Here is a 25,770-nt window from a genome sequence, read left to right as displayed (position 1 = left end):
TGGGCTTGATTCTGCTTTAAGGATATGGGAAATCAGGAGCAGCTCAGCTGTCGCACAAATACCTTACCTGGGCTGCAGGTGAGTGCTCTGACCTCCTCCTCCAGCCCTTCTCTGTACCTGTGCTTAACTTTAAATGCACATTTCCACCCTCTAATTCCATGCTGTTTGAAGTCAAGTATGAACTTAAGTTTAAAAAAAAGATAAATAAAAGAGCTGCATTTTGGCACAGACCTGTATTTTCCTGAGCCCTCATCTAAATGGAAAAATATGCCAGATCAGGATGCAAGGAGAAGTCTCTGCACAGAGCAACTCCCATCCCACACACAGGAGCTGGGGGAGATCAACACAGAGCAGACCCCACCAGGGCTGGAGCCTTTTGGGCCCTGTCCCCCTGCCCTTGGCAAGGGGGTAGCTGGCTCCTCTGGGGATTTGCCTTCTCCTACTTCATCAGAAAAGGCAATTATGAGGGCCCCACCAACCCTCACATCTCTGGTTCCTCCTCCCAGGCAGCATCCTTCTCTGTTCTCCCCTGTCCCACTCCGTTCCCACTCCTCTCACACCTATTTTTTTGACAGCTCAAGGTCCCATAAGCTCCTATGCCTTGAAGACACCTGCAGGGAGCAACACCCTGCTGGCAGTGCCCCACAAGGGACAAGTCCTCACTGTCCTGGCTACCAGCAGTCCTTCTCCCAGTGCCTTCACATGCTGCAGCTCCCTGCCAGCACCCTCCCCCTAGAGTGGGGCAAACCACCCCTCCCTACCCCATCAGACCTCCAATTTATCTCAGTTTTGTGGGGCTGTTCTCTCCGGAGCACTCAATTACAGAATGACTCATCAGAAAAGCAGATGCTATGGGAGGGAACCTAAATGTAACCACGAGAGCTTCCCTGAAGCCTGCACTCCCTGCAGAAGCACACACAGCCTTCCTGGGCTGCCCACCACTCCCCCTCCCTCACTTGCTGGCACACAGAGATATTAAAAATCCTGTCATGCATATGCAGTAACTCAGACTTTTCCATTATTATTAGCAGCAGTAGTAGTACTGTTATTGTTATTGTTGTTACGGTAGCAGTCTACCTGTATATAAACAGGAGGAATTGTCAGCTGGAAGACCATGAGAAATTGTGCACCATAAAATGCAATAGGATGCTTCATTATTTTTGCATGGGTCTGCGAGAAGATGGATGAAGCTCCTGTCTGGACACCACCTGCTGCAATGCCAGATTTGCAAAGCACTAGGGCCATCACTCTGACAGATTCCAGCTCCAAATAATCCTTGGCCCTGTTTTTTTCACAGTTCCTACCATCTTTGCAGAAGGGTGCTGGCTGCTGACCACCTTCACAATCCACATTCTGCCCAGAGCAGGGCCACTACCCACAACCACTCTCTCTTGGATTTCCAGCAGCTGGAGCACCAGCTGCTCCCTCTCCCCCCTACGGAGAGTAAGAACACTCATCACCTTTGAATGCTCCTCACAAACCCTGCATGGGCCACCAGCCCCCTGTTCTCAGCAGAGCCTCCAGCATGCTCCATGTCCCAGAGCTCATCAAGGCACAGGAGAGATTCCCAGACAATCACAGTGCTCCAAGAAAAAAAAAAAAAAAAAATAATTTCAAGCGCAGCACAACAGCCTCTTTATTTCCAGGGGCACTTCACACTGCTCTTCTCCAGACACCTACAGAGCCCTTGCCCCACCATATGCACTCATTCACCGCCTGTATTCAATCAAACTTTAGAGAGAGGACTGGCTTGATAGTCACAATGGGAAGAGACAAATTCCCGAGGTGTATTCCAATCTGGATGTGAATTCCCACAGCTATCTCCTGTCGTCCCTCCCTCAGCTTCCCCAGCTGTGAAGTGGACACAGCTGAAAGATCTGACCTTGCTTTAACTTGGTTCAATTGCTACAATTGCTTCAGATGACGTGTTTGCAGGATCCTTTGGCTTCTGAGGAAGGTGGTGGTGGTGTAGGCGTGGAGTTTCTTCTCTCACTCCAAGGATTCAGCGCTGACTGCCAACCTTTGTGGCAACGACAGGCAAATTGGTACACAGAGGTCGCTGCTGTTTAAATTTGCAAAAGCTAACAAGTTAAATGTCCTTCTCAGAGGCATAAGGCTGTATACTTTTACACAAAAAAAAATGCCTTTCTAGATAAAGGTAGGGAGATGTTTTTCTTGCAGATGTGAGTCAGCAACTTCAACATTGTAAAATGCTCTTTATATTTGTTTGGTTTGTTTATGTTTTCATGGGTGGTTTTAAAAGAAAATCCCAATATATGAATTGAAAAGCATCCTAAGTTCTGAAAAGTTTTCATTTGGAACATATGATGAAAATACATATCCAATGCTAGTCCATTTTTAGCATACTGAAAAGACAGAAAATCATGGGGTTTTCCAATGCAGAGCACACATTTCAGATGGGTTTCTGGGCTGCAAAACTCATTTATATTTACACCATAAGCTACTTGTCTTCAGAGGGAGCAAATATTTTCTGATGTCCTCAAAAAACTGCAAGTCCTAATCCTTCCCAGAAACTCAGCAGTGCCAGCTGATGCTACATGTGAGTTCATGCAGCTACTCTATGCCAGGCAGCTGCTCGGCCAGCCCAGAAGCTCAGCTAAGGGTGACCCAAGTAGCAAGTTCCACATCTTGTTCAGGCTGAAGGATCAAACCTCCTTGCTATCACAAGACCTGCCTAGGCAGAAGAAAGATCTACCCTTAGTCTTTTATGCACCAAGATATTGCTGCTCCAGAGTCCACAAACGGGTATCTGCAAATCATGGGTTTTGAACCCACAGCCAGGGCTGGAATGAGCTGGCCCTGTTGCCTCTCCTGCATTAAAAACATCAATGGCCAAGACTTGAAACACAACTGAGTCAAAGTGATGACTCAGCCAGCAACCGCAACAGGCAAACATTGGCCTGTCACTGGCAGTTTTGACATGAGATTTGACTGGCAATGGCATAAATCCCTGAGGACACACAGCATCCAGTGTGCAGCACAGAACAGCCTGGATACCATGCAGCTCTCACAGGGCTGCATGCAGTTTCCTCTGCTGAGAAAACCCTACAGCCATCCCATGGACAGCAGAAGTCCAGCTTGATAAATTAGATGTAGAATACAGACCCAGTCCAGCAAGGATATTGCTGTGCAACAGCCCAGCTACAAATAATGCCTGAACTATTCCTTGTACCATGTGCCATCTCACAAGCTGCAGGCAGCTCCAGTAACGCTGCTGAAGGGATTTCTACAAAGCAGGAAGTCTGATATTTAGCATGCAAATCCAGAGGCGTTAGGTAAGGATGCACTGGGATTTCTTTTCGGTGGTTCCAAGTCGAATCAACCCTGCTCTCAATTTTGACTTCAGCAAGGATAGAGCTTTACTATGTGAAGTTTCCAATCTATAAAAATAGATAGGGTTACATGGAGCTGTGGCATACTGGCACATCAAGCATGTGTAATCCCTTCTGCATATACAGGTTCATTCAGGTTTCACTGCAGGACTCTGATATTCCCAGTTCTTTACCTGTTTTTCATTAGCATTCCTCACCACTCTCTTCTGGTCTTTGCTGGAGACTGCCCTACACAGGGAGTTTGTACCACATAATAATTTAAATCAGGGACACTTTTCCCTAGTTTCTCTTACTGAAATTTTTCTATAGGTATAATCTGTACTACACACGTGGCTGTAGCAGTTACAAAAACACTCTGAATAGAGTTCCAATTCTTTAAAAAAATTATTTTGATAGCATAAAACACTCCTCTCATTAGAGGGGCTGCATCACATTAATTAGCCAGCTACCCCAATAGCTACCTGAAGCATGAAACAAAACTGAGGTTACCCAGACTCTTTACATTAATCATGAATGACCACAGTCAACAATTTGTAGGTGTATGCACGTGCAGGGAACATATATATTTTTGTGTGTGTGTCTCTGTGAGCATGCAAGACACGCAGAAAGATGAAAAGCAGGCAGTAACAGCCCATGGGAGGAGTTTCCTAAGGGACTGCTCCCCATACAGGGAATAGTTAAGGAAAAATCAAAAGAAGGTTAAAACCAGACACATATCCATCAACTCAATTAAGAGTGGAGGAGAAAAGCTAACAGCTGCCAGGTGGTAGAAGCAGCTAATGCTTCTCCAAGGTGGAGCAGCTGAGGAAGCACTGGAGAAGCTGTCTGTGAGCAGGATTAATGGGTGCTTCTGGACTGGCTGAGCTGCTGAGCCACAGCTTCTCAATGAGTTGTTAACAGGGAATGTGGCAAGTTAGAAGTAATGAGGATTTTGTCAATACAGCTGTGGATAAAAGTGGGTAAGGAACCACTTAAGGAAAAAAAATATCACACAAATCTGCAACTACAGATTCTGCACTTTCCGGTGCTTAAGAAATTATTTGCAATAATTTTGGAAGCATTATAGGGGCTGACAAGCCAAACATAATCACGGGACAGATCTTTTTATTAAGATAGAAGCAGCAAGCAAGCAAGCAATCTTGACAACAGTACCCTCATCTACAGTTCTTTCTCTTTCTTTTAATTCCCAGGAAAGCCAAAGGATCACAAACCTAAATAATCCATAGCCTCCTGCAGGTGGAAGCAGTGGAGGAGCACTGCTTTTGTAGGCAACACCCAGCACAAGATAAATGGCTCCAGCACATCCCAACTGGGTGCAATAGGGAAAGGGGACCCCACAAAGAGGTTCACCTCCACACCTGCCAAAACAGCCACCTACATGGTATCCAGGGTCAGCAGAAATGGCTGGTGTTGGTGCCAAAAAATCAGAAAGTCTCTGCCAAAGGGGCCAGATTGAAGGAATGAGTTTGGGGTGGGAGGGACATCCATCTTATGCTTGGGTTTGTCAGCATGTAGGAAGTGGGGAATATTTTCCAGGTTTTCTAAGCAATTCTGGCCACTCTCCACTCCTCCTTCTCCCATGAAAGCAGCCCCCTCTACAACAAGAGTTTCACTATATAATAATTTTCCCCTTTTATTTTCTGTAAAGGTAAACACTATTAAAAACATACTGCATTCTCATTTCTTTACCTCCATGAAGAGCAAACACAGAGAAACACTCCTTAGAAACAAAGTTCCAGATTTATTCAAAGGTAAAAATCCCTTTTAATGTCTCCCCCAAGGCTCTGGAGGAGGTACTGCTTTCTGAGCTGTAAAGTGCTAAGCCAGAGAGCAATGCCATCATATTGGATGCCCCTCCGAAATCCAGCCCCTGCAGAAGCACATGTACAGCCTCTGCTGGTTGTCCTGGTTCAGAGCCAAAATCCAGGTGGGATGGAGGTGCATGAGAAGAATGGGATGGCCTCATGGTCACCAAGCCCTGAGAGTGCTGGGAGAAGCCTTTTGCTGCAGCCCACAGCCCTCTCCTCCCTGGGCTTGCACTGTCAAAGAGGAGGGGGCCAAGACAGTAGCCAGGCTGGCTTCACAAAGAGCCATAGATGACCCCTATTTCATGGAAATACTGCCTACAGCCAGATCCACACCATCCTGGCTTCTCTGCACTAGCAGGGACACAGAGAAGCCAAGGATGGGGAAAGATGCCTGGACCTTCTTGCTTCCTTCTGGGCTTCTTCCAAAATAAAGGAACTGCCGCAGATGGAGAGTGAATACAGCGCACAGATACACCACAAATCCTGCAAATATTTTGCATATAAAAGTGTCATGTTTAACAAACCCATCTCCCTGCAATGCACAAACCCCGATCATGGAAGCCGAAACCACCAAAGATAAGTCACGGACCACAAAGCATGACTGCATGTAAAAAAACCAAAATATGGGAAATGGGTAGGAAGGCTCCTCAGAGCACTAAAGAAAAGTCAGCCTCACTCTTCTCCTTTCTGAGCAGCACAGGGTGGTTACATCCAGCTGGTGACACTCCAGAGCTCAGCCCATGGAAATATCCAGGCTCCCGCTCCACACTAAGTACTAATGCATGTTTGATTAGGCAGCAGGAGATGAATGTGCTCCTTCCAGAAGTGACCACAGGCTCTTGGCAGTAACACCAAGTACTTGCTCTGGCCCTCGCCGCACGCCGCAGCCGTTCACTGCCCTGCCAAGGGAAGGCGTCCTGCCAGACAGAGCGTTCGAAACAAAGCAAAGAACAATCCTTTTACATAATCAGGATTTCAAGCGCTCTAACAAAGAGGATGTGTATTAAGGCAACCTCAGAGAAAGGAAAACCTATTAAAGCAAATGCTGAAAGTGATTTTTCACATATCCCTGCCCTTTTCACTCCTGCACAGGGAAGTCTGAAGAAATCTTATAAAACCAGAGGCTCAGCTTTATTGACCCCTGTATTTCCTGTGGTTCCAGTGGCATTGTTCCCACAGATGGGAGCTACAGATCAGGTGAGGGTATAATCAAATTTTTTTGTGCCTACTAACCACTCTTGGACATGAGTTAGGCCTTCCACAATAGCAAGACTAGATGACAAATCGTTAAATTAAAACAATTTTTTTAAAAAAGGAGAAAATTCTGGATTCTTGTCATTTCCCTTCTGGTTTTTTTTTTTTGTTTTTTTTTTTTTTTTTCCATGCTTTGGAAAAAACAGAACAAAAAGTGACAAGCATGCTCACAGAGCGACCCAAACTTGAAAAGAAACAAAATGCCATCCAAAGGCAAATGGCAAAATTCCCAGTAACATCATTAATGCCAGAATTTCGTCTTGTATGCTCTTCTGCAATTAATAAAAACTATTTCAATTAAGATATCATAATATACACACACAATGAGACCCTCAAATGCTGCTTTTGATATGCAGACCTCATTCTGCAACAACAGCCAAGCCCCATAAGTGCAGATCAGAGTTTGGCTCACATGTACACTGCAATATGTACCCTGGGATGTAAATGTGGAGCCCAGCCTGAAAAACCAGCTTGCATTTGCATCACCACAATACCCATCCTAAACACTCATATCCAGCACTTTCTAAGCACCAGTCACTCCTCTCATCTCTGTACTGGGGATGCCTGGTTTAGGGCTGGTAAAAGTGTGGCAGGGAAGCAGCAGAGTGTGCCCCAGCACACAGCTGGAGACATGTTTTAAAAGAGGGTTTGCTGGGCTTTTGGTGAGAGATGGATTTATTTTCTTGGTCAGCAATCTGTCCCCTGTGCTGGGCACCCTGCCTGCCAGCTTCAGGGGCATCACCCTCTCACCTTACATCAGACCCTGAGTCAGGACAGGGCCACAGCGGCACCTCCCTGACCCTGCCCATGCCTGGAGCAGGGACAAGAGCAGCACAGCTGGCACCTGCCACCTCCCCGGCCAGGGCAGCCCCGAGGTCACTCCTGTGCTCTGTTACTCAGTGGCTGGAGCCCAGCATCTTTAATGACTTCTCCTTTCTGCACACTATTCTATTCATTTTCCATCTCCCCAATCACAGCTGTTGAGCCCTATTAACACACAGGGGGGAAAAAAACCCAACCCTTTTAAACCCAAACCTCCTAGGCCAGAAATAGAAGTTCTCATTTTCTTTTCCAAAACACAGAATAGCTGAGCAACAACGAAAGGAAAAGGAAATCTGTCCCAAGTGCACATCTGGAACCAATTTGCTGTCTGTAGCCACTGGGTGTCACTTTTGATATATATTGGTTCAGCCACGCAGCAGTTGGGGAAGTGCAGCAGATTTCAAGGAGGTGATCCTAAACCGAAGCAGACTGCTCCACAGCCTCTCACACACAGGCTGTAATTAGCAATTAGCCAGCCAGAATGATTTATTAACAAAACATCCTCACCACTACACCAAGCACCGTGCAGAGTTCTCTTACCTCTCAGTCTGCAGCGTGACTTTGGAGGGCTCCACGTTGGGGTTTTCCCACTCCATCTGTGGACAGTGCATGAAGTAGCAGAGGGTGTACAGAGCCTCTGGCTCCCAGTAGAAGGATCCCTGCTTCTGGTGCATCGGTGTCCCATTCCCGTGCTGCTTGGCATTGAGGGGCTGCAGGTGGTGCATCGCTCGAGACACCAGGTCGCCTGGAAAAAAAGCAAGAGCCAGGTGAATGTCAGGCTGTTCAGCTGCCACTCCTGAGCTGCAAACTGAAAGGCACACTGGGCTGGTCTTCCCTTCCAATTAACCTCACATATTGAAAGAGTAGAGGGTAGGACACGATCCTGGGTGTTACTCATCACCAGACTGAATTTTTCCCGGTGGTTTTCGTGGCCTGGTGTGACACACCCAGGCTGCAGACAAACCCACAAAAGCCTGCAGGGGACATGTTTCTGCAAAGATGGTGCTGTGGGCAGTGCCAGGCTGGCCCATCTCAGCACCACCACGAGAGCTGGCACACTGAGGCCAGGGTCACAGTTAACTACTTAGCAGCCTTTGGAGGATGGTAAAACCCTGCAGACCCAAAAAATGACCATGCAGGGTGGCACCAAAAGCTGCATGTTCCTAGTCAGAGGGGCAGAGAAATTCAGCCCCTTAGAATGAGAAAGGAGGCAGTCAGATAACACACAAAGCACTGCAGGAGGATGTGAATGAGCATGCGGGTGAAGAAAAAAGGGGGAAAATATTGCTAAAAGACAGTATGAAAAATGTGCAACCAAAACTAATTTTTTAAGTCCAGGCTAGGCCTGGAAAACTTCTTGTTAGCAGAAAAACAAAACCTATGAAGTAGGCTCACCTGGCCCCCCCAGGCTTCCAGAGCACAGAAAAGAGGAGGATGCTTATCATCCCCCCTGCACCAATATAGTTTGGGGCGCTCCCTCACACGGCAGATACAGGAATCCAGCCACAACATGTGGACTGGGATCAGCAAAGCCAGCAAGTGAGATTACCAGGCAAATACATGGGCAAGCAGCAGCACAGTCTCTTAGCACAACACTGATTGTAACTAATTAACTAAAGCATCTCTCTCCAAGGCAGTGAATTTTATGTCTATTGACTAGTGACCACTCTATCAAAGGCAGGGAAACAACTGTGGTTTAAACTGCCTTTTTTTCACATGTTCCAATCACTCTGAGAGTGCTTTTGGGGGAAATAATAATCTCGAATCAAATCAGTTGGTTTGTTTTAAATGAAAATCTGAGCAAGAGCCCTTTGGGTCATCCTTAAGCTATACAAAAGCAAGTGATGAGAAAAAGAGGGCATAATTTTCCACTGTTAAGAAGAAGTCACGCACTTTCTCTTACTTGCTTTACCCAAGTGACCACTGAGCACTGAAACTTGGAAGCAAAAGTTAAGGATGTACACCAAGGTAGGAGCATAAAACCAATTGCAAGGGGATAAATAATGAACTCCTAGGCAAACTTAAAGGAGAATCACTCTGACAGTGTGCGTGGCTGAACTAGAGGTTTTTGCAAAGTCCCACCCCTTTGAACACAACACATCACCTCTCTCCAGTCTGACTCACACAGAAAATGCTGCTGCTGCAGTGGTAATGTGCACCAGGGAGAATAGAAATGTCTCACTTAAAAATCTCAGCCCAGTCCTCCAAAAACATGGCCTTAAAACCACGAAGAGAAGAAAACCACTGGCATGAGGAAACTGCAGAGTCCATGATTTCAGAGTTTCGACACGAATTTTTGCTTCACTTTGCAATATTCTTCTGATTCAAAGCTTTCATTTAAAAATAGCTTGTGTTTTTTCCCTCTGCCAGGAAATTGCCATGATAGAACCAATTTTGCAGTCCTGCATGCTCATAATTTCCAAGAGAAGCCATGCATGTGGAAAGTATGCAGGATCAGGTCTGCAGAAGAGACAGATGTGCCTCTGAGATGACTCTCCAGTCCTGCACAGGGCTATTTGCAGGCAACCAGAAGCAGTAGGAAAGTTTGGGACCTCCTTCACTCAGCCCACTCTAGTCACATAAGATGTGCACTGCCAAGTTTAGCACAGGAAAATTTAACTTCTAGCAGCCTTGTTCCTCCATTTTTCTCCAGAAGGAAAAAAAATTGCACAGAAATGCTGGCTGCAACATCCAGCTTTAACAATAATAGCAAAGGCAGAGAAAAGGGAAACACACACACTAAATTCAGCCTTTTCAGACCCATGTCACTACAGCACTGAAGAACGTGGGTAAAGTTGAACAAACACCTAGTCTCATTTCAGTGGATTGAGACAGCAGGCACTAGAGAATGCCTCTGACTTCTGTCATGAATGATGAATAAAAATTAAGATGCAATTTCAGGCCAGATTCTAGCAGCAGCATTACTTCATCCCACTGCTCCCTGAGCAGTGATGTGACCTCAGGGCCACGCCCCGGACCAGAGGAAGCTGCACGGTGAATAAGAAGGAAAAGCAGCAGCAAGAATGATCTGGGTGGGACAGGCAGCTAAGCATCACTGCTGATACAAGGCTGGAGGAACTCAAGCCTTGCTGAAAGGCAAAGCTCCAGCCCATATCAATATGACCAGGAGTTCATCCTTTTATGCTATATTTCCTCTATTGCTTCCTAAAAAACCCCAAACAATTCATACCATTAAAGCTGAATTAATGGGGTTTTGTATTTTAGCCTGATTTATTTACATTACACCACGAACTCATTGCTTAGATCTTTATTTTGCCTTTCCTATGCTTTCTCTGGTCACATTTGAAATTATTTCTATACTGGCAATTATTGTAACATTTCTTTACCAGTAAGTTGACTTTTTTCTTTGGACCAACCTGAAGCCTAAATAATCAATACATGTAAAACACTGAGCTTCACAGAGAACAGTAAGCAAGCATAAAAAGCCTCATTATATGGGTACCCAATGGACAGAGTTGTGAGTCAGGACAGGAATCACTGAGCTGTTTGATTCCACAGTGTAACCCCAAACAATCCCACACTTGCCCTAGTGCCCTTTGCCTCCTCCAGCCGCATCCAGTTACAGGAACAATTCTCCAGGGCAGAGACCTGCCTTAGCATATCTGTTCTCCAGGATCAGTGCCAAGAAGGCACGGGGAAGCTGACAGGCACATTCACACACTGCATGGCAGCACTTAGGCAAACACTGTAAAATGCAGCACAGTGCAACATCTGGTTCTAGGTAGGGGTGTGTGTGTGTGTGTGTGCTGTCTTGAATCCCTACCAGGTTTTGCTCCTTCTATTGTTCCTTGCTAATATGCTTTTGCTTCTCCATTTCCTTCCTAAGAATGTATCAAGAGTTAAGACTTTCTTTGAATCCAAGGCACCCCAAAGCCTACAGATGTGAAATCACCTACATAACAGGACTCCCTGGTCTGCTCTCCAGCAGTCAGCCAACTCCAGTCTTATCTGGGAAACCCAAACTACACATGCTCTCCTTGCCAGCTGTAAAGCTGTGTTATATCTGAACAATGAGGGCAACCTTGAATTTATGGCCAAGCACAGAGAGAGCCGCCTTCACAAGTCTGTGCTGTCCCTTCATCAGTGTCAGCCTCCCCTGCTCCTCAGGGCTGCACTCAGCACAGAAATGCTTTGCAAAGGCAGGTTACCTGCTCACAGCACTGCTGGCTTCTCTGCTTCTTTTTTGGCCTTCAAAATATGTCTCGCCTGAACACATCTGAAAGGCCAATAAACTCCCCACTGCATCATTTACCCAAAGAACACATCTAAAATAAAATTCCCAGCAGCTGCACTGACCTTGTAGCTCCATGAATGAGGTTCCTGATGGCTGTGGCATCATGACCCAAGGGGCTCGGCAGGGATCCCTACCATGCCCTCCACTGATCAAATTTTCACTCTGTACCACCACCTGAAGATCAGACTGGGGAGATGATCTGCCTGACAAAAGAGCTTGCCAATTTTTTGTTTTTAAATTAAGCTCAATGAAAACTTCCGTAATTTATGCAACATAAGCCAAGTGAGCCAACGCACCAACTGCTTTGCAGGCACAGCCAGGGAGACAAAAACATCACATTGTGCAGGGTAAACACAAGAAAAAAGAAAAAGAACAGCCAAGTGGGGGGACATTTCAGGATATTTTTGTTGCCAAAGCTGAGAAGCCACAACTAGAAGACAGGCTCCCAGAGGGCAGCAAAGGCAAGCCCCTGGCTGACACTGCCTTGCAGCACTGATTCAGGATGGGGAAGGGCTCCAGGAATGCAGCTCCACACTGGAGCTTGTCAGCCCACAGGAGAAAGGCCGTGCCTCGCACAGCAGCTTCCAAACCCCCACAAAACCACCTCTGCACCGCAGTGTGTGCAGAGCTGCCACTGCAGCTCCCAGCATTTCACCCTTCCCATTGCTAAAGCGGGCTCGCCCATTGCTGCTGCTGTCAGTTCAGCGCGGTCGGTGAACGCAAGGTCCACATACATTTGATTTAAAGATTGAAAATATTATGTAATGCACATGTTGTGACATGGGCCTGGTTTAAGGCAACACTGAATATTTAAGGAACAGCTTCACTGACTTCAAGGCACAGATATGATGTGACAGGCAAAGTAAAGCCGCTCCCATCTGCATGGGGGTGCAACACAACATACAACAATAACACACAGCTTGCAAGTGGACAGCTTCAGCCTGAGCCCTCTCTGCAGTGACCAGTAAAGTGTTGTTTTTTAATCTGTGTTTGGCTTCAGTAAAAGCTATTATCAGTGCTTTTACTATTTTAGAGCCTGATGTTTAAAGAATAACACATCTGTTTCCAATTTTGTACTGGGGGAGGGGGAGGCAGAGGAAGGCAAAAAAGAAGGAAGAGAAAGAAAATGACGGATACCCAATGCCCACATCTGAGAAGCTTCCTGTGGGAGTTTCTGATCTATCATGATGGACCTGATGATGCTATCTATCCTGCCTGCCTAGGAGCAGGCTGACTTTTTTCAGACCAAACAACTGCCAGAGCCAAAACCATTCAGCTGAGTGGATACCTGCAGAGGCACAGCCCTGAGGTAAATGACATGGACAGATCTGTACACAGCTGCTCCTTACGATACCCACCTCATGTCTTTCTTGTTCCAAAAGCATGTTCTAAAACTACCAGAACGACTCAGCAATGATGTCTTTGCACACTGAAAATGAGCCACTCAGTTCTTTGACCTGTGTCTTTTCTTCAAAACCCAGGGGAGAGAGAGAGGAGCATGTGTTTCCACCTGGTGCCCTGCTGGGGCACTGTGTGAAGCACCAGGAGACCATGTTCTTAGCATGACAGCATTGTGCAGGCAGCACCCATTAGTTTGGTAATGCTGGTCTGGTCATCCTTCCAGCTGTCCTTGACTCCTACGTGCATAGTCTGCACTTGGGAATCATGCCCTGCAGTGGGGCTTGTTGATAGCAGCTGTATTACTGCCTTGCTCTGCTTCATGGGTGAGTATTTCCTCCTGCAAAGAGCAGGCCAGAGCCAGAGGCAGGAGTTGTGTCTGTCTTTCAGAGCCTTTATCAACCTCCTGTGTCCTGTACAGACCATGAAAAGGAGTAGTATGCATCAGGGAGCTGCATTCTAGATGTCATGGTCAGTAGATTTCCTCCTTACAAGCATGTGAGCCAGGTGCAAAACTCATTTTCTTGACCTAGATTCATTTCACACTTCAATACAAAAGTCTTGGATCTATGGTTTAGCTCACAACCAGCTCTGGGGAGACTGTATTGAAAACGTGAATTTATAATTGACAATAAACCGTGCTCTATTTAATCAGACTTCTGGCTGGTAGCCACAGCCATTCTGCATCTTTCCCAAGGTATAGCTACGTCTCTTTCCTTTCCTACCTCCTGTTGCCTTTGGTTTCTGCACCCAATGACAAACTGGTGCAGTTTGCCCCAGTGCACACCTGTCAGCACATCACTGCAGGTGGATACGAGCAGTTGAGCTGTGTTTCCCACACCGGGTCACCCTCAGCCACCCGAGCCATCTGCACACTCTTGATTCCAACCACTCTGCTCCTCCACGTTCCTCTGCCTCCAGTGGTACATCAACCTCCATGTTTCAAAATTCAGCTGAGACAAAACTGCTTGAGCAAAACCCGTCCTCTAAAGATTTATTGTGAGGTTTTCTACTGTTAACACTACTGCTCTATACCAGGAAAGGAGTGTGCACAGAGATAGGCTGGCTGCACACTAGAAGGTGTGCAGAATGTATTCACAGTGTGCATGCTCTTAGCACAAAGAATCTTCAAACATAAAAAAGTTAAGTTGTTCTTGGCACACAGTATATTCCAGACTTTATTCCAGCTGCCTCAGGCTGTGGGTGTGCTTGGGGTGCCATAACCCACAGTCATGGGGCATCCAATCTGCAACAAATTAATCATTAAGCTTACCTTGCAGAAACCTCCCCAGCTCTTGCCATCTCTGCTGTCCCACGCTGTGCCCCTGTCTGCTACCACAGGCAACCTTTTATTCTCCTAAAACACATTCATCTCTTCCATAGGAGAGCGAAAGAAAGAACTGTGGTCCCAGATTCAGAATTGAGAAGATAGGACCAGGATGCAAGCAGCCCATTTCCTGGCAGTGGTTTCCCTATGGCCTCCCACAGATCATTTAATCTTTTTATCTTCACTTACTCCACCATACCAAGAACCTTCTATTTATATTACAGAGTAAATGTTTGCATGCAATTTAGTGTTTGCAAAGCCTTTGAAGACTGATAAATTAGAGATTGGATATTACCCATAAAAAAGCCACAATAATAATTAAACCCTCTCAAGTTCATATACCTATTATAACAACACTTACACGTTTAGACTCTCCAATCCAACGTGGCAAGCGTGATGTTTGTGTCTGATTTCCCTTAAGCCACATCAACTTCAAACAAAGTTTTGACTCAGATGAGCTATTCATGTGCTGGCCTAATGCAGAGCCTTCACTCTGCAGAACACCACAGCCTTATGGACCACCATTCCCAGATTTTCTTTGGCCTGACATAGACCCCTGTCCTCAAACAGAATTTAAGAGTGCCCATGGCTGAGCAGGCCAACTAAAAGTGCTCACCCTGACCTGACCAATGGCCTGTGCTCTGCACAACAGGGACACGGAGGACTGCAAGGAAAGGAAAATGTCATTTGAATCCCGAGTGTGGTTGTGATGCAGGGGTTCAGAGACAACAGGAGTCTGTACCTCAAATGTGGTGCACAGTTCTGAGTTCTGTGAGAGCTCACACTGGTGTAACCAAGGAAGGCTGGTGGAAGTTCCAGGACTCCCCAACCACCACGGCCTCTACACATCAAACCTGAGTAGGCTTAGACACAGGAGGTAGAAGTCCCAGAGGAACAAAAACACCCTGGGCTTGTCCCCAAAAGAAAGGCAAAGGTGGCTGAGTCTCACCCATGGAGGCAGCCAGGGAGCCCCCAAAGGAGCACTGAGGACCCAGACAAGAAACAAGGCACACTGCCCTTGTTAACCAAGGCAGAAATCCACCCACTTGATCCACAGGGCAGTCAAAGGGAAGATAAAGCCTGAGTAGGGTGTAACCTGGTATTTTCAAATTATCCTCCCTCACGCTTCATCTCACCTGATAAATAAATATATTGTTTTATGGCTGATGACAGTGGGTATCTCAGGGGGAAGAGAAGAAAAGCAAAATGTTGTCTCAGACTGTTAAGTAACCCAGAACTCTCCCTATGCACAAATGCAGCCAGTGAATGGAGGCTGTGGTCCATCACTCAGAGAAGGCAACAAGGAGAATGGGGCAGCAGCTAGGGAAGCCTGAAACCAGGCAGCTCTTAACAGAAGCAAGACAACACCTACCATTTAAGCACTGCATTCATCTGCCTTCTGTTCTCTGCTGGGAACATCTCAACAGGTTTTAACTTTTACACAGACTGGATGATGTGTGGATATGAGCAAGGAGAAGTTGCCAATTAGACACCCAGAAAGTGGGTGAGCGAGGACCTAGAGACCTTGGGCAATAACCCAATGGAGGGCTCTTGAAAACTGGGAAAAGCATCACCGTATCTGGAGAGGTGATACATGGGCTATGTATCACCCATGATACATAATTTGGTCAGTCTATGGCCAAACACTGTGCTGAAGGGAGCACTTCCATCTAAATGGTTTTGGCTAGTACCAAAACCAAAACTAGCAGGTTTTGGCTAGTACCTCTGCCTTAGCTCAGCACTGTGCTCCATGAACCAAACTGTTCACAGGGAATAAGCTTGGTCTTAACTCTATGGTGCTGCTTAGTCTGAGAAATACATCTGACAAACAGGGCATTTGTTCTGCCAATAAATTAGCAGAGCACTTACACCACCACTCCTTCAGATGCCACCCTTTCAGCAAGCACCTTTACCCTGACATTTCCTTCTAAGCCTAGGTTTAACCTCTTATTTAGAGCACACAAATCAATTTGTATGGCTCCTGCAGCACTCCTTCCTGGTGGCTGCAGAGGATTGAGATGAGATGAAAAGGCAAGGGAGGGGGTGAGACTTTCATCATCTCAGCTGGGGCTGCAAGGAGAAATGAAAAACAGTATCAGTATGTGCCATCACATTCCTACTTACACTTGAGCAGTAACCCTTTCTTTTATCCCTGAAAGGGTGCCAAGACCCAGTGGGAGGCTTTTATTTTGGAAATATATACATTCAGCAGTGTGGATGCAAACTGAGGATGATGTGTAATGAAAAGAGGGGATGGAGAGTGGCATTTTTCCAATGGCAAAAAGGAAAACCTTGCTGAGACCTGAGTGGTGGGAATACCAGCCTGAACGTCACATCTGGGGACTGCTCTAAATTAAACACCATTCAAAAGCAAAAAACCTCTGATATCAACAGTGTTACACCACATCTTCAGATTATCACAGTTTAAAACAAAAATGATTATTCACTGTGGTTAACACTTAGAGTGATACCAGCACCAGTCACTGCAGTTTGCACAAGTCTGGGTGGCAAACTTCTCACTCAGGAAAGCCATAGGAGATTGGCCATCTTTGCACCCAAAATAAGCCCCAAACAGTTTTTTGCTCTAACCTGAAGACATACACGAAGAGACACTCTGGATGACATCCTAAGCCATGGTTTATCCCCCTGTGCTGCTTGAGACACACAGCCTTCTGCAGCCCTATGAACACACATCAGCACAGGGTGGCTGTCCCACGTCAGACACTAACACCTTGACAGTCTTTATCTCAAGGCAGTGAGGGACAAGTATTTCTTGGTGCCAAGATTGGTGCCCAGTGCACCTTAAGGTTCTGCCTTCTCACCACTTAGTGCACACTCAAGAGAAAGAGGGTCCTCCTTCACCCCAGAAAACAGCAACAACCTTCAGTTATGAGCCTCATTCCTTCTGCATTTGGTCTCCACGCCAGCAGCGGTATTTTTAGGTGGATGATGAATAGGTGTTTTGGAGCATTATGCAGTCAAATACAACATAAATGTTTGTGGACTGCAAATATGCATATAAAGAAGTTAGGAAAAATATTCAAAGGTCAAAATACAGTATCATGGGATCTCTCCACAGCAAAAGCTCTCCCTAATGTTCCTGTCTTTTTCTATTCAGTCTACTTACATTTTCCCATCTGAAAGGGCAAGAAGTGAAATAGAAGAACTAGAAATCTAGGAGAATCCCAAAAGCTTTCTGAAAAAACCCAAACAGATCTATTCCCTTTCTTCTTTAAGTCTGGTCTAGTAATACAGGAAACTTCAAGGAAAAAAAACTGGGGGAAAAATAAATGAAAAAAAAATCCTCTGAAATATTTTCTCTAAGACTCAACAGTGAAATACCGTCAGGCTACTGTTTAAAATCCTATTATTTTTGCTGTGCTTCAGTTCTTACCAATGTTCTCTATATAATAAGCATTTCAAATGAAATTACATTATTTTAAAACACACTGTAGTAGGCAATTACAACTGCTGCATACTAAAAGCCAATATAACATAGACCAGATTTATTGTTGTTCCTTAACTTTCTGCCATGTTCATTATATTTTAATGAATAAGGTTTCACATTAATTTTTTAAGCCTTTGCCTCGGAATCACGCATTACTGCTGTAATCGTGGTGCAGAATTAGGTGTCTATTTACATCCTCCTCATAAGGAGACAAAACTTCCTTTTTTTTCCCCTCTAAGTCAGCAATATCACCACTTCTTCCTATTTTATGGAGAGCAGCCCCTGGCCAGTGACACTGTTCCACCTGGTCACTGCCAACCCACCTTTCCCCAGTTTTCTCCTACCTTCTGTCACACCCAAGAAGACCCAGCTTACCCAAATGGTCTTTTCTAATACACTGACAATACATGAAAAAAAACAAAGGGTGCAGACACACGAAGGCCATCATGGGTAGGGCAAGGTCAAGGTACCACATGATACAAGGCTTTTCACCCTCTGAGTCTCTTCTTCCCCTAGGGCACACTGTAAACAAATTAAGATGATGTGAGCTGAAATACAGGTGCTGAGCAGAACACAGGTCTCGTTTGCAAGCTGTTGTCTTCCATGGGATGGATTTGATTCCCTGGTCTCAAAGCCTCCAGCAGCTCAGCAGCTGGTCACACTGCTCCATGCAAGGATGCTGGGTAGAGCTGAGAGCAGGGGAAGCCTTTCCTCTGCATGCAGACACTTGTTAATTCCAGTTATTCTGTGTACTTACAATACTTTAATTATTCATGTCAATAAACTATAGGAAATTTCATTCAATTAGAATTGCTTTTTAAACTTTTTTTTCCTGAGATAAAATTAAATTGCTTTATTGCAAGATCAGTCTTTGCCCTTGTTTTCGTGCTCTTTTGAAAAGAATGAAGTAGCTCTGCCTTAAATGTGTGACAATATTTCCTTTACTTATTGCAGCCTTCAGCTTTCTGTCTGCTCATCATAAAACAGACATCCCACTGAAATGAGACAGGACACCAACACAGAAATTAAATCCTGGCCCCTGAGATACTGCAAGCTGATGGGACAGTGCAGACACATGCCTGGAGACTGCTCACTCTGCTGGTCCACAAGCCAAGCTTCTGCCCTTGTCATGCACTTCTGGTTGCCATCTCCTTCTCCTCGTGATCCTCTTCGCAAGTGCTATCCTCTTAATTCCCTCCTGTCCAGAGAGTCTCCCACACCTCTTTTATTCACCCCCACAAAAGCAGACACTTTTCCCTATTCAATCCTTCCCTCGGATCTCATTTTCTCCATGCCAGTGCTTGCCATATCCTCTTTCTTCTCCACAGTGTCCATCCCCCTCACACCACCAGGACAACAATAAATCCTCCTTTGCCTTCTGCCTTCATGCCTTTATGATCCCCAGGTGCTCCCCCCACCTTTTCCCCACTGCTCTGCACTTCTGCCCCACGCTGTGGTTCCCCACCCTCCATGGCAGAGGCTCTGCTGTGACCTCCGGCTCACAGCCACTGCTGATGCCAGGCACAGACACACAAGCACTGAACAAAGAGCAAACCTCCTCGTATTCTCTCACTGCTCCATTTTCCTCCCACTTCATTATTTTTCCTCCAATCTCAGAGGGTTTTCCCCACCAACAGGCTGCAACTCCTTCCACATTTCACAGCTCGGTTTTGAACGCTGCCACACAGCACAGATTTCTACCCAACTGAGCATATCAAGCCTTGCAAGCTTTGCCAGTTACTGCTCCTCCCACTGCTGCTTCCCTGACATGCATCTGCTTGCAGCAGCCAGGGAGGATCCCTCAAGTTGGCCACAGGGCTTTCTGGAGGGCTACCAGCCTGCTGGATGTGCCAGCCTCTCCGACAGCTGCATCCAACTCCCACTGACGTGCTCTATTCTTCCAGCTGGCCACCCTGAAGAGTGTTTTGCCTGTGCTGGAAGTCAACAGACGTAGAGAAAGCAAACCCTACCAACCAAGCATGTGAATCTAAGGTAGGACATTTAGAAGTGATAAAATTCAAACTGTAAAAAAATGGGATGGGGTGCTCCATCTAAGAAGTCTGGCTTTTTTGGGTTGAGTTCAAAGGTCCAAAAAAAAAAGAAAATCCAGAATAAAAACCCCACCCACCCTGAAATACCCACAAATTACTTATTTATTAAACCCCAATCATATGAAGTGTAAGAAAGAGAGCTTTATCATGCATAATTTAGCTGGCACACAGATACTACTGTTGTGTGTTTCATGCACGTGAAATAAATGAGCATAAATTGCCTCATTTGAATAACACTGAACACCTGATTCCAGAGATGGAGCAACACTTCACACTAAAGCTCTTGGCTTGTTGACACTGCACAAGAGCAAATTAAATTTAGCAAGCTGAAAACAGAAATTCATCTTGTGCCTTGTAGACAAACATCCTTGGTGCACCCACATAGCTCATGAACAGGAGGAAACTGAACCATGATGATAGAATGGAGCTACAGAGGAGACTCCCATTACTACAGGAAGTGCCAAAAAATGAACAAAGAGTTCTTTATGATGCTGGTAACACACAATTCATTAATAAGAATAGCAGTAGGTTGGGTAGCCTATATCTTCATGGATTTGAGTATTCTTAATTTCTCCCCCAAAATTTTTAACAGACCTCAGGAAAAGAATACTTGACAGTATTTCTCACAAACCTCAGAAAAAACCCCCACTTTTTTTGTCTGAATGATTCTGTTTTCCCACACACAGCTTCCTGTATCTAACTGCACTACAAACATGTGATTGGAATGCTTATCTCTTAACAAAAAAGAAGTTTAAATAAAGCACTTCTGGTAATTTTATCCCCACGTAAGGATACGTACGGCCTTTGCCTCCTACCATTCATCCGTGCCAAAAGCCAAGTTTTCAGATTTTGACAACTACACAGATTCCCATATTTCTCAAAAAGTGCTTTGATTAATAGCAAACAATTTATCTTTCAGGAATTAATTCCTCTGGTGCAGGTTTGAGTTGTAGGGCTGAAGAAGGAAGAACAGGTAAAGGATCTTCTTTAACAGAGAACAAAGTAGCTCTGCCTTACGTATGTGACAATATTTCCTTTACTTATTGCAGCTTCAGCTTTCTGCCTGTCCATCATAAAACAGATATCTCACTGAAATGAGACAAGGACACCCCTACAACAGACACTTGCAAATCTGGCCAGGCTGAGAGGTGCTCTCCAATAAAACATAGGGAAGATGGAATAAAGCATCTTTCACCTTTAAAACTGAGAGCCATGCATACAAACAAGCCACAGACATTGCTATGGGTCTCCACAACACTTCTTTCCTCCTGTAACTTCAGCTTCTGAACTAACAATGGAGTATGAACACAGCTACATCTGCCCAACATCTCCTTCAGCACTATGCAGCCCCCTCATCCCTCCTCAAGCAGAACCAGGCAATGCACTTAGCTTTGCTTCACTCCAAGGAAAGAAACCCAAGCATTCTCGACAGCCTGGTACTTACTGAGCTCAGCGATGCTCCCCACGCGTGTGGCAAGTAGAGACTGCTCGATGGTCCTCAGCTCTGACTGGCTGAACATCTGCACCTCCCCGGGCTTGTTTGACCTTTGCTGGTCCTTGTGAAGGTTCAAGCTGTCCGGCAGGCACAGAACACCTACAGTGGAGAGAAAGAAAGGAGAAGTCCAGTGTAATTGCAGCAGAGTATGGGAACTTTGCTGCCACCACCGCATCGTTTTGGGGACATTCCAAGACACAGCCTGAGTGTGCAGAGCTCGAAGCCACCAACACGTGTAACGCAATGTCACAGATGACTCATGCAGAAGTGGCCTTTGTTAGCCCTTCTGAGTATCTTCAAGCTGATTGCCATGTCACCTCGGGGTAATTCCTACAGAAAAACCTAGAAGGATTGCTCAAGGAGGATTTCAAAGAAGCCTCCAAGGAACTACTCCAAATCTATAAAAAATTATTAGAAAATGGTATCTCAGAATTCCTAAAGATTGGGTTTAAAATTATATACGAGACAGCCAACACATTTCCTAGTTTTTTCCTGCAAGGGGATTTCACTGACAATTGCCAAAAATAAGGGACAGCATCAAGATGCTGTAAGTGTCATTGATGGCTGATTGAATTTCTTTTGTAAATACAGCTCCTAGCAATTGAACTGCTTGGGCTCCAAAACCCCATTATGCAGAAGCCCTTAGAGCAGTGAATTTTTAAGGTGCAGGGCAAAAGTAAAGCTACTGACATAAAATGATTTACATACACATTCATTCAGGCACAAAAGTCACTTTCTGCCATGACATGTAAACCCTCAGAAATAGATGGAGGGCATCTATTTATTCACCAAAATCATTGTCATGCTAAAAATGAGAACATATTTACAAGAGCAAACCAGCCTTGGGCAAGAGCTGCATTGGTCCAGCTTGGAGAGGAAGCTCTCCTCCCTTCCCAGCCTCTGTGTACTGTCAGCTATGGCTCTGCTTTTCACAGCATCACCTTCCCAATCCCACTGGGACATACACAGGTGGAGAGCCACTGGAGGCAGTGGAACAGTACCTCTTTATGATGACTAAATGACATCTTATCTCCAAATATTACCTTTGAAAACAAGCCACAGTAGGAAATGTGTTTTTTACATTAGTTTTTACTACTCCTTCCTTTAAATACAGAATGTAAGTTCTGCCCTTATAGACCAAGCACACTGCAAAATCCATTAAGGAAGAGGTACATACTTAATGTTTTTCTTCAAGGGAAGAATGTAGTTTCTTAGTTGTTTCGTCTCCCAGTTCAGTAAATATATGACATTTAGCTCTACTGACCAATAATTCTGTCAGTAGACAGAACTGTCAACTGCTTTGGAGCACTGCAAGACCAGGAAATGCACCTGAAAGGAGATGCTTCTCAGACATCTTGTTAGCTTCACCAAACTGCCTTGGATTCCCCTCCTCACATCCATCTCCTCCCTGCAACCAATGGAGTCTGTGAGTTATATTTGTAGCACAGACCTAAAAACATCCATCCTGGGAGGAGAGAGGTGACACAGGTTCAAATGAGCCCATTCCAAAGAAACTGGGAAAACCAAAGGTCTTGTCCACCATGGCCATGAGACAGCAACCTAAACTAGGATCATCCTCTGCACGTAACAGTGGGACCAGAACAAAATCCCCAATAGCCAGTTCAACTCTCGGAGATGAAGGAGCAGGAACAGAAACAATTCCCAGCCCCTGGCCCTGGTCACAGGCTTCTAACAAGCCCATGAATTTCTGGAAGGTCATGAGAGAGTAACACAACTCATGAGAAAGTGCCCTGGAGAGAAAGAGCAGGACACCTGACACAGCACCGGGGAGGGAAGAATTCAAGGCCAAGAGGTAAGGAATGAAAAGCAGCAACAGCTTATCAAAGAAGCTCTTCAGATTTTCCTGCCATCACTCAGTGGGCTGACTCTCATAAACACTTGGTGCACTGATCAACATTTACATTCTGTGGACATACAGGAAGTACAGCACCTGCATTTAAAATGCAGGCTTGCCTGCATATTTTAGTAAGCATTCTCTCTCTTTTTTTTTTTTTTTTTTTTTTTTTTTTTTTTTTTTTTTTAAGATTCTTCTTTATCATTTCAATCGACAGAAATTAAGACAAAATTGGAAGAGTCTTCCCTGCAGCAAACAGATGTAAAAACAATCTAATATTCTAAGAGACTTCTAAAAACAAGAAATAGAGCACAAGCAGCTTTATGGCATCTTTTAAAAAATGAATAATTTTTTTACAAATTTTTTTTTCGTAGAGAAAAAAACACTGTTTTAAGATAACTTTACAAATAAAATTCAAATGGTTTAAAAATTATAATTATGTACAAAAGATATTTCTCCAAGTGATTTATGCAGTGGCATATAAAAATTTTATTCTCTGCTTTGCCTATGACTCTGTTCCCATAGGCAGGCCTTTTCCTCACTAACAGCCCTGATGATTAATTACTCTGGTCTGGTAGTGAGGGGGGCATATTCTTAGGCTCTTGGAGAGAAAAGCACCAATGAAATGCAAAATGAGCCATTGTTAGAAAACTTAACAAATTATAGGATGTGTCATGCCAAAGGGTTACACTTGGGTTGGAGACTGGCAGAGACACACAATAGCCAAACATCTGATTCTTATATCAGCTTCTAAACTATAATTGACCACAGCGAGTGACCAGTGGAGTGATGGAAGATTTGTTTGTAACTCATAATTTTGCTGGATCAAATCTGGTTTTCACAAGCACGGAGAAAAATAATTTTATGGCTTGGGCATGCAATTCAGCCAATCTTCTAGCTTCAGTTATTTTCTCCAAAAATATGAAAGCGACTAAAATGCTTTTTAGAAGAAAAACCCACTCTCTTTTTATCAATGTTTGATGTAAAGCCCAAATTTTCTGATGGAAGGCTACAGCAGGGTAGAAGAGAGCACACCAAAGTGAAGGAGAGGGAGAAAAGATAAACACTTTGTGATTATAAATATCTTTTTTAGAGATAGAAACATCTAAAAAGCCACCATCATCTTTCACTGGTTTGGCTACTGTTCAACTTCCTTATTTTAATTCCCTGCCAACTGGTATTATTCACTTGCCTTTTCAGCCTTATTGTGTTGAACTTGAGAAACAGGTGAGGACAAGTTTTTAAAGGCCTGAAAACCAGAAGTATTTCCCTGTTCAAAACCAGAAGTTTTTCCCTGTTCCTTTTCTGTCACTCCACACTGAAGATTTCTGTGCACTATCTTCAGAAACAAACAGTGGTACGTACCTGTCTTTTCTCTCAACTGGCACTATTCAATGTCCATCCTTTCTGCGCGGTTACTCAACCCTGTGTGCCTCTTTGCCCATTATTTTATCCCTCTTCTTCCCTGCGATTCACTGGAGTGAAAATTAAGCAGTTGGCTGCTGCCTGATGAATCCAGACTCCATCCCTGTCTGCTCTGTGCCACCCAGATGTGTGCAGCAGCCACACACCAACTGCTGGGAAGTGCTGCAGCAAGGCAGGACAACCAAAGCACTCCGCTGTATTTGGATTTTGTCATCTCTTTTGGTGCTTCCCTTTTGTCTCTGTATTCTCTCCTTGGGGCAGGGATGTGCCTAGCACCTGACCGTGTGGATACATCCAGAACGGGCCACACCCAACATTGCTCACTCTGCCCTTGGCCTCGGAGTGCCCTGCTATCTGCAGGGAAAAGGCTGAAGAGAAACCCATTTTAAAATCAGCAGGATGCAAAAAGAAAAAGAAAAAAAAAATCACAGTGATAAGCTCCTAATGCTTCACCCACAAAAATCTCTAAAGAAAAAGCAACATCAAAGAAAAAAAAAATCTGATGCACAATTAATACATTTCACATTTTCCTGCCTTCTGGGCTGAGCTAAAGCACAAGCTGGAGTTCTATCCTTAAGGAGTAAAAAATCCCAAATCAAAGTGTTGCACAAAATGACAAAGTGAAGGTGCCCAAGCACAAAATGACAAAGTGAAGGTGCCCAAGCTCATAAAAGGAGCAGTTATTTTAAACCTTCATGTAAACTCATCCAGAGACTGGGGTACCTGGTAATTCTTCCAGCTTCCCCCTGCACATTCCCACCTCTTGGGGCTTAGCTGATGCACCACCCTGCACTACAAAGCAGATTTTGGCACAAAAATATATGCTTTCCTGCATACTTCTTTCAGAGCTTGCCACAGAGCTGACCCATGCTGTCCTTGCAGCACAAGAAGCATGAGTGCACCACACAAATATCCAAACTCAGTGCCTACAAGGAGTCCCAGCAAAACAGCCTGAAGGACCTGAGAGTCAGGAGCAACTCCAACACAAGACACAGCAGGCACTGTGTGACCTCTGACAGCTTTTAAGAGCAGGAGAAATACAGAGTTTGTAGACCAAATTTCAAGTAAATACAGAAGAGTAATTTTAATTTTATTTTTTTTTAAATCTAAGCTTTCTCCACTGCTTCTAAATTTAAACAGACATCTGCAGGTATATACCAGCTCTTGCCCAAACACTTAATTCCTGAAGTGGTGGCACCTGTGGTGCCCATACTCATACCTCAAGTCCATACCTCAACAATTGCTGAATTTATACATGCATATATATCTGTATGTAAAG

General features: G+C 44.8%; 1 protein-coding gene across 1 annotated transcript in view; it reads right to left on the bottom strand.

The window, feature by feature from the left end:
* ABTB3 (ankyrin repeat and BTB domain containing 3) overlaps positions 1-25,770 on the bottom strand; it is a 167,999-nt gene that overhangs the window by 50,060 nt on the left and 92,169 nt on the right. The window contains exons 2-3 of the mRNA XM_066320002.1: positions 21,161-21,310; positions 7,778-7,982 (exon numbers count right to left, since the gene is read on the bottom strand). Of these exons, the coding sequence (XP_066176099.1) occupies positions 7,778-7,982; positions 21,161-21,310 (355 nt within the window). The remainder of the gene's footprint in view (positions 1-7,777; positions 7,983-21,160; positions 21,311-25,770) is intronic.

Source organism: Sylvia atricapilla, chromosome 5 (assembly GCF_009819655.1).
Source record: "Sylvia atricapilla isolate bSylAtr1 chromosome 5, bSylAtr1.pri, whole genome shotgun sequence".
Taxonomy (NCBI): Eukaryota; Metazoa; Chordata; class Aves; order Passeriformes; family Sylviidae; genus Sylvia; species Sylvia atricapilla.
Note: the sequence above shows the minus strand (reverse complement) of the source record. Positions and strands in the feature narration are given on the sequence as shown.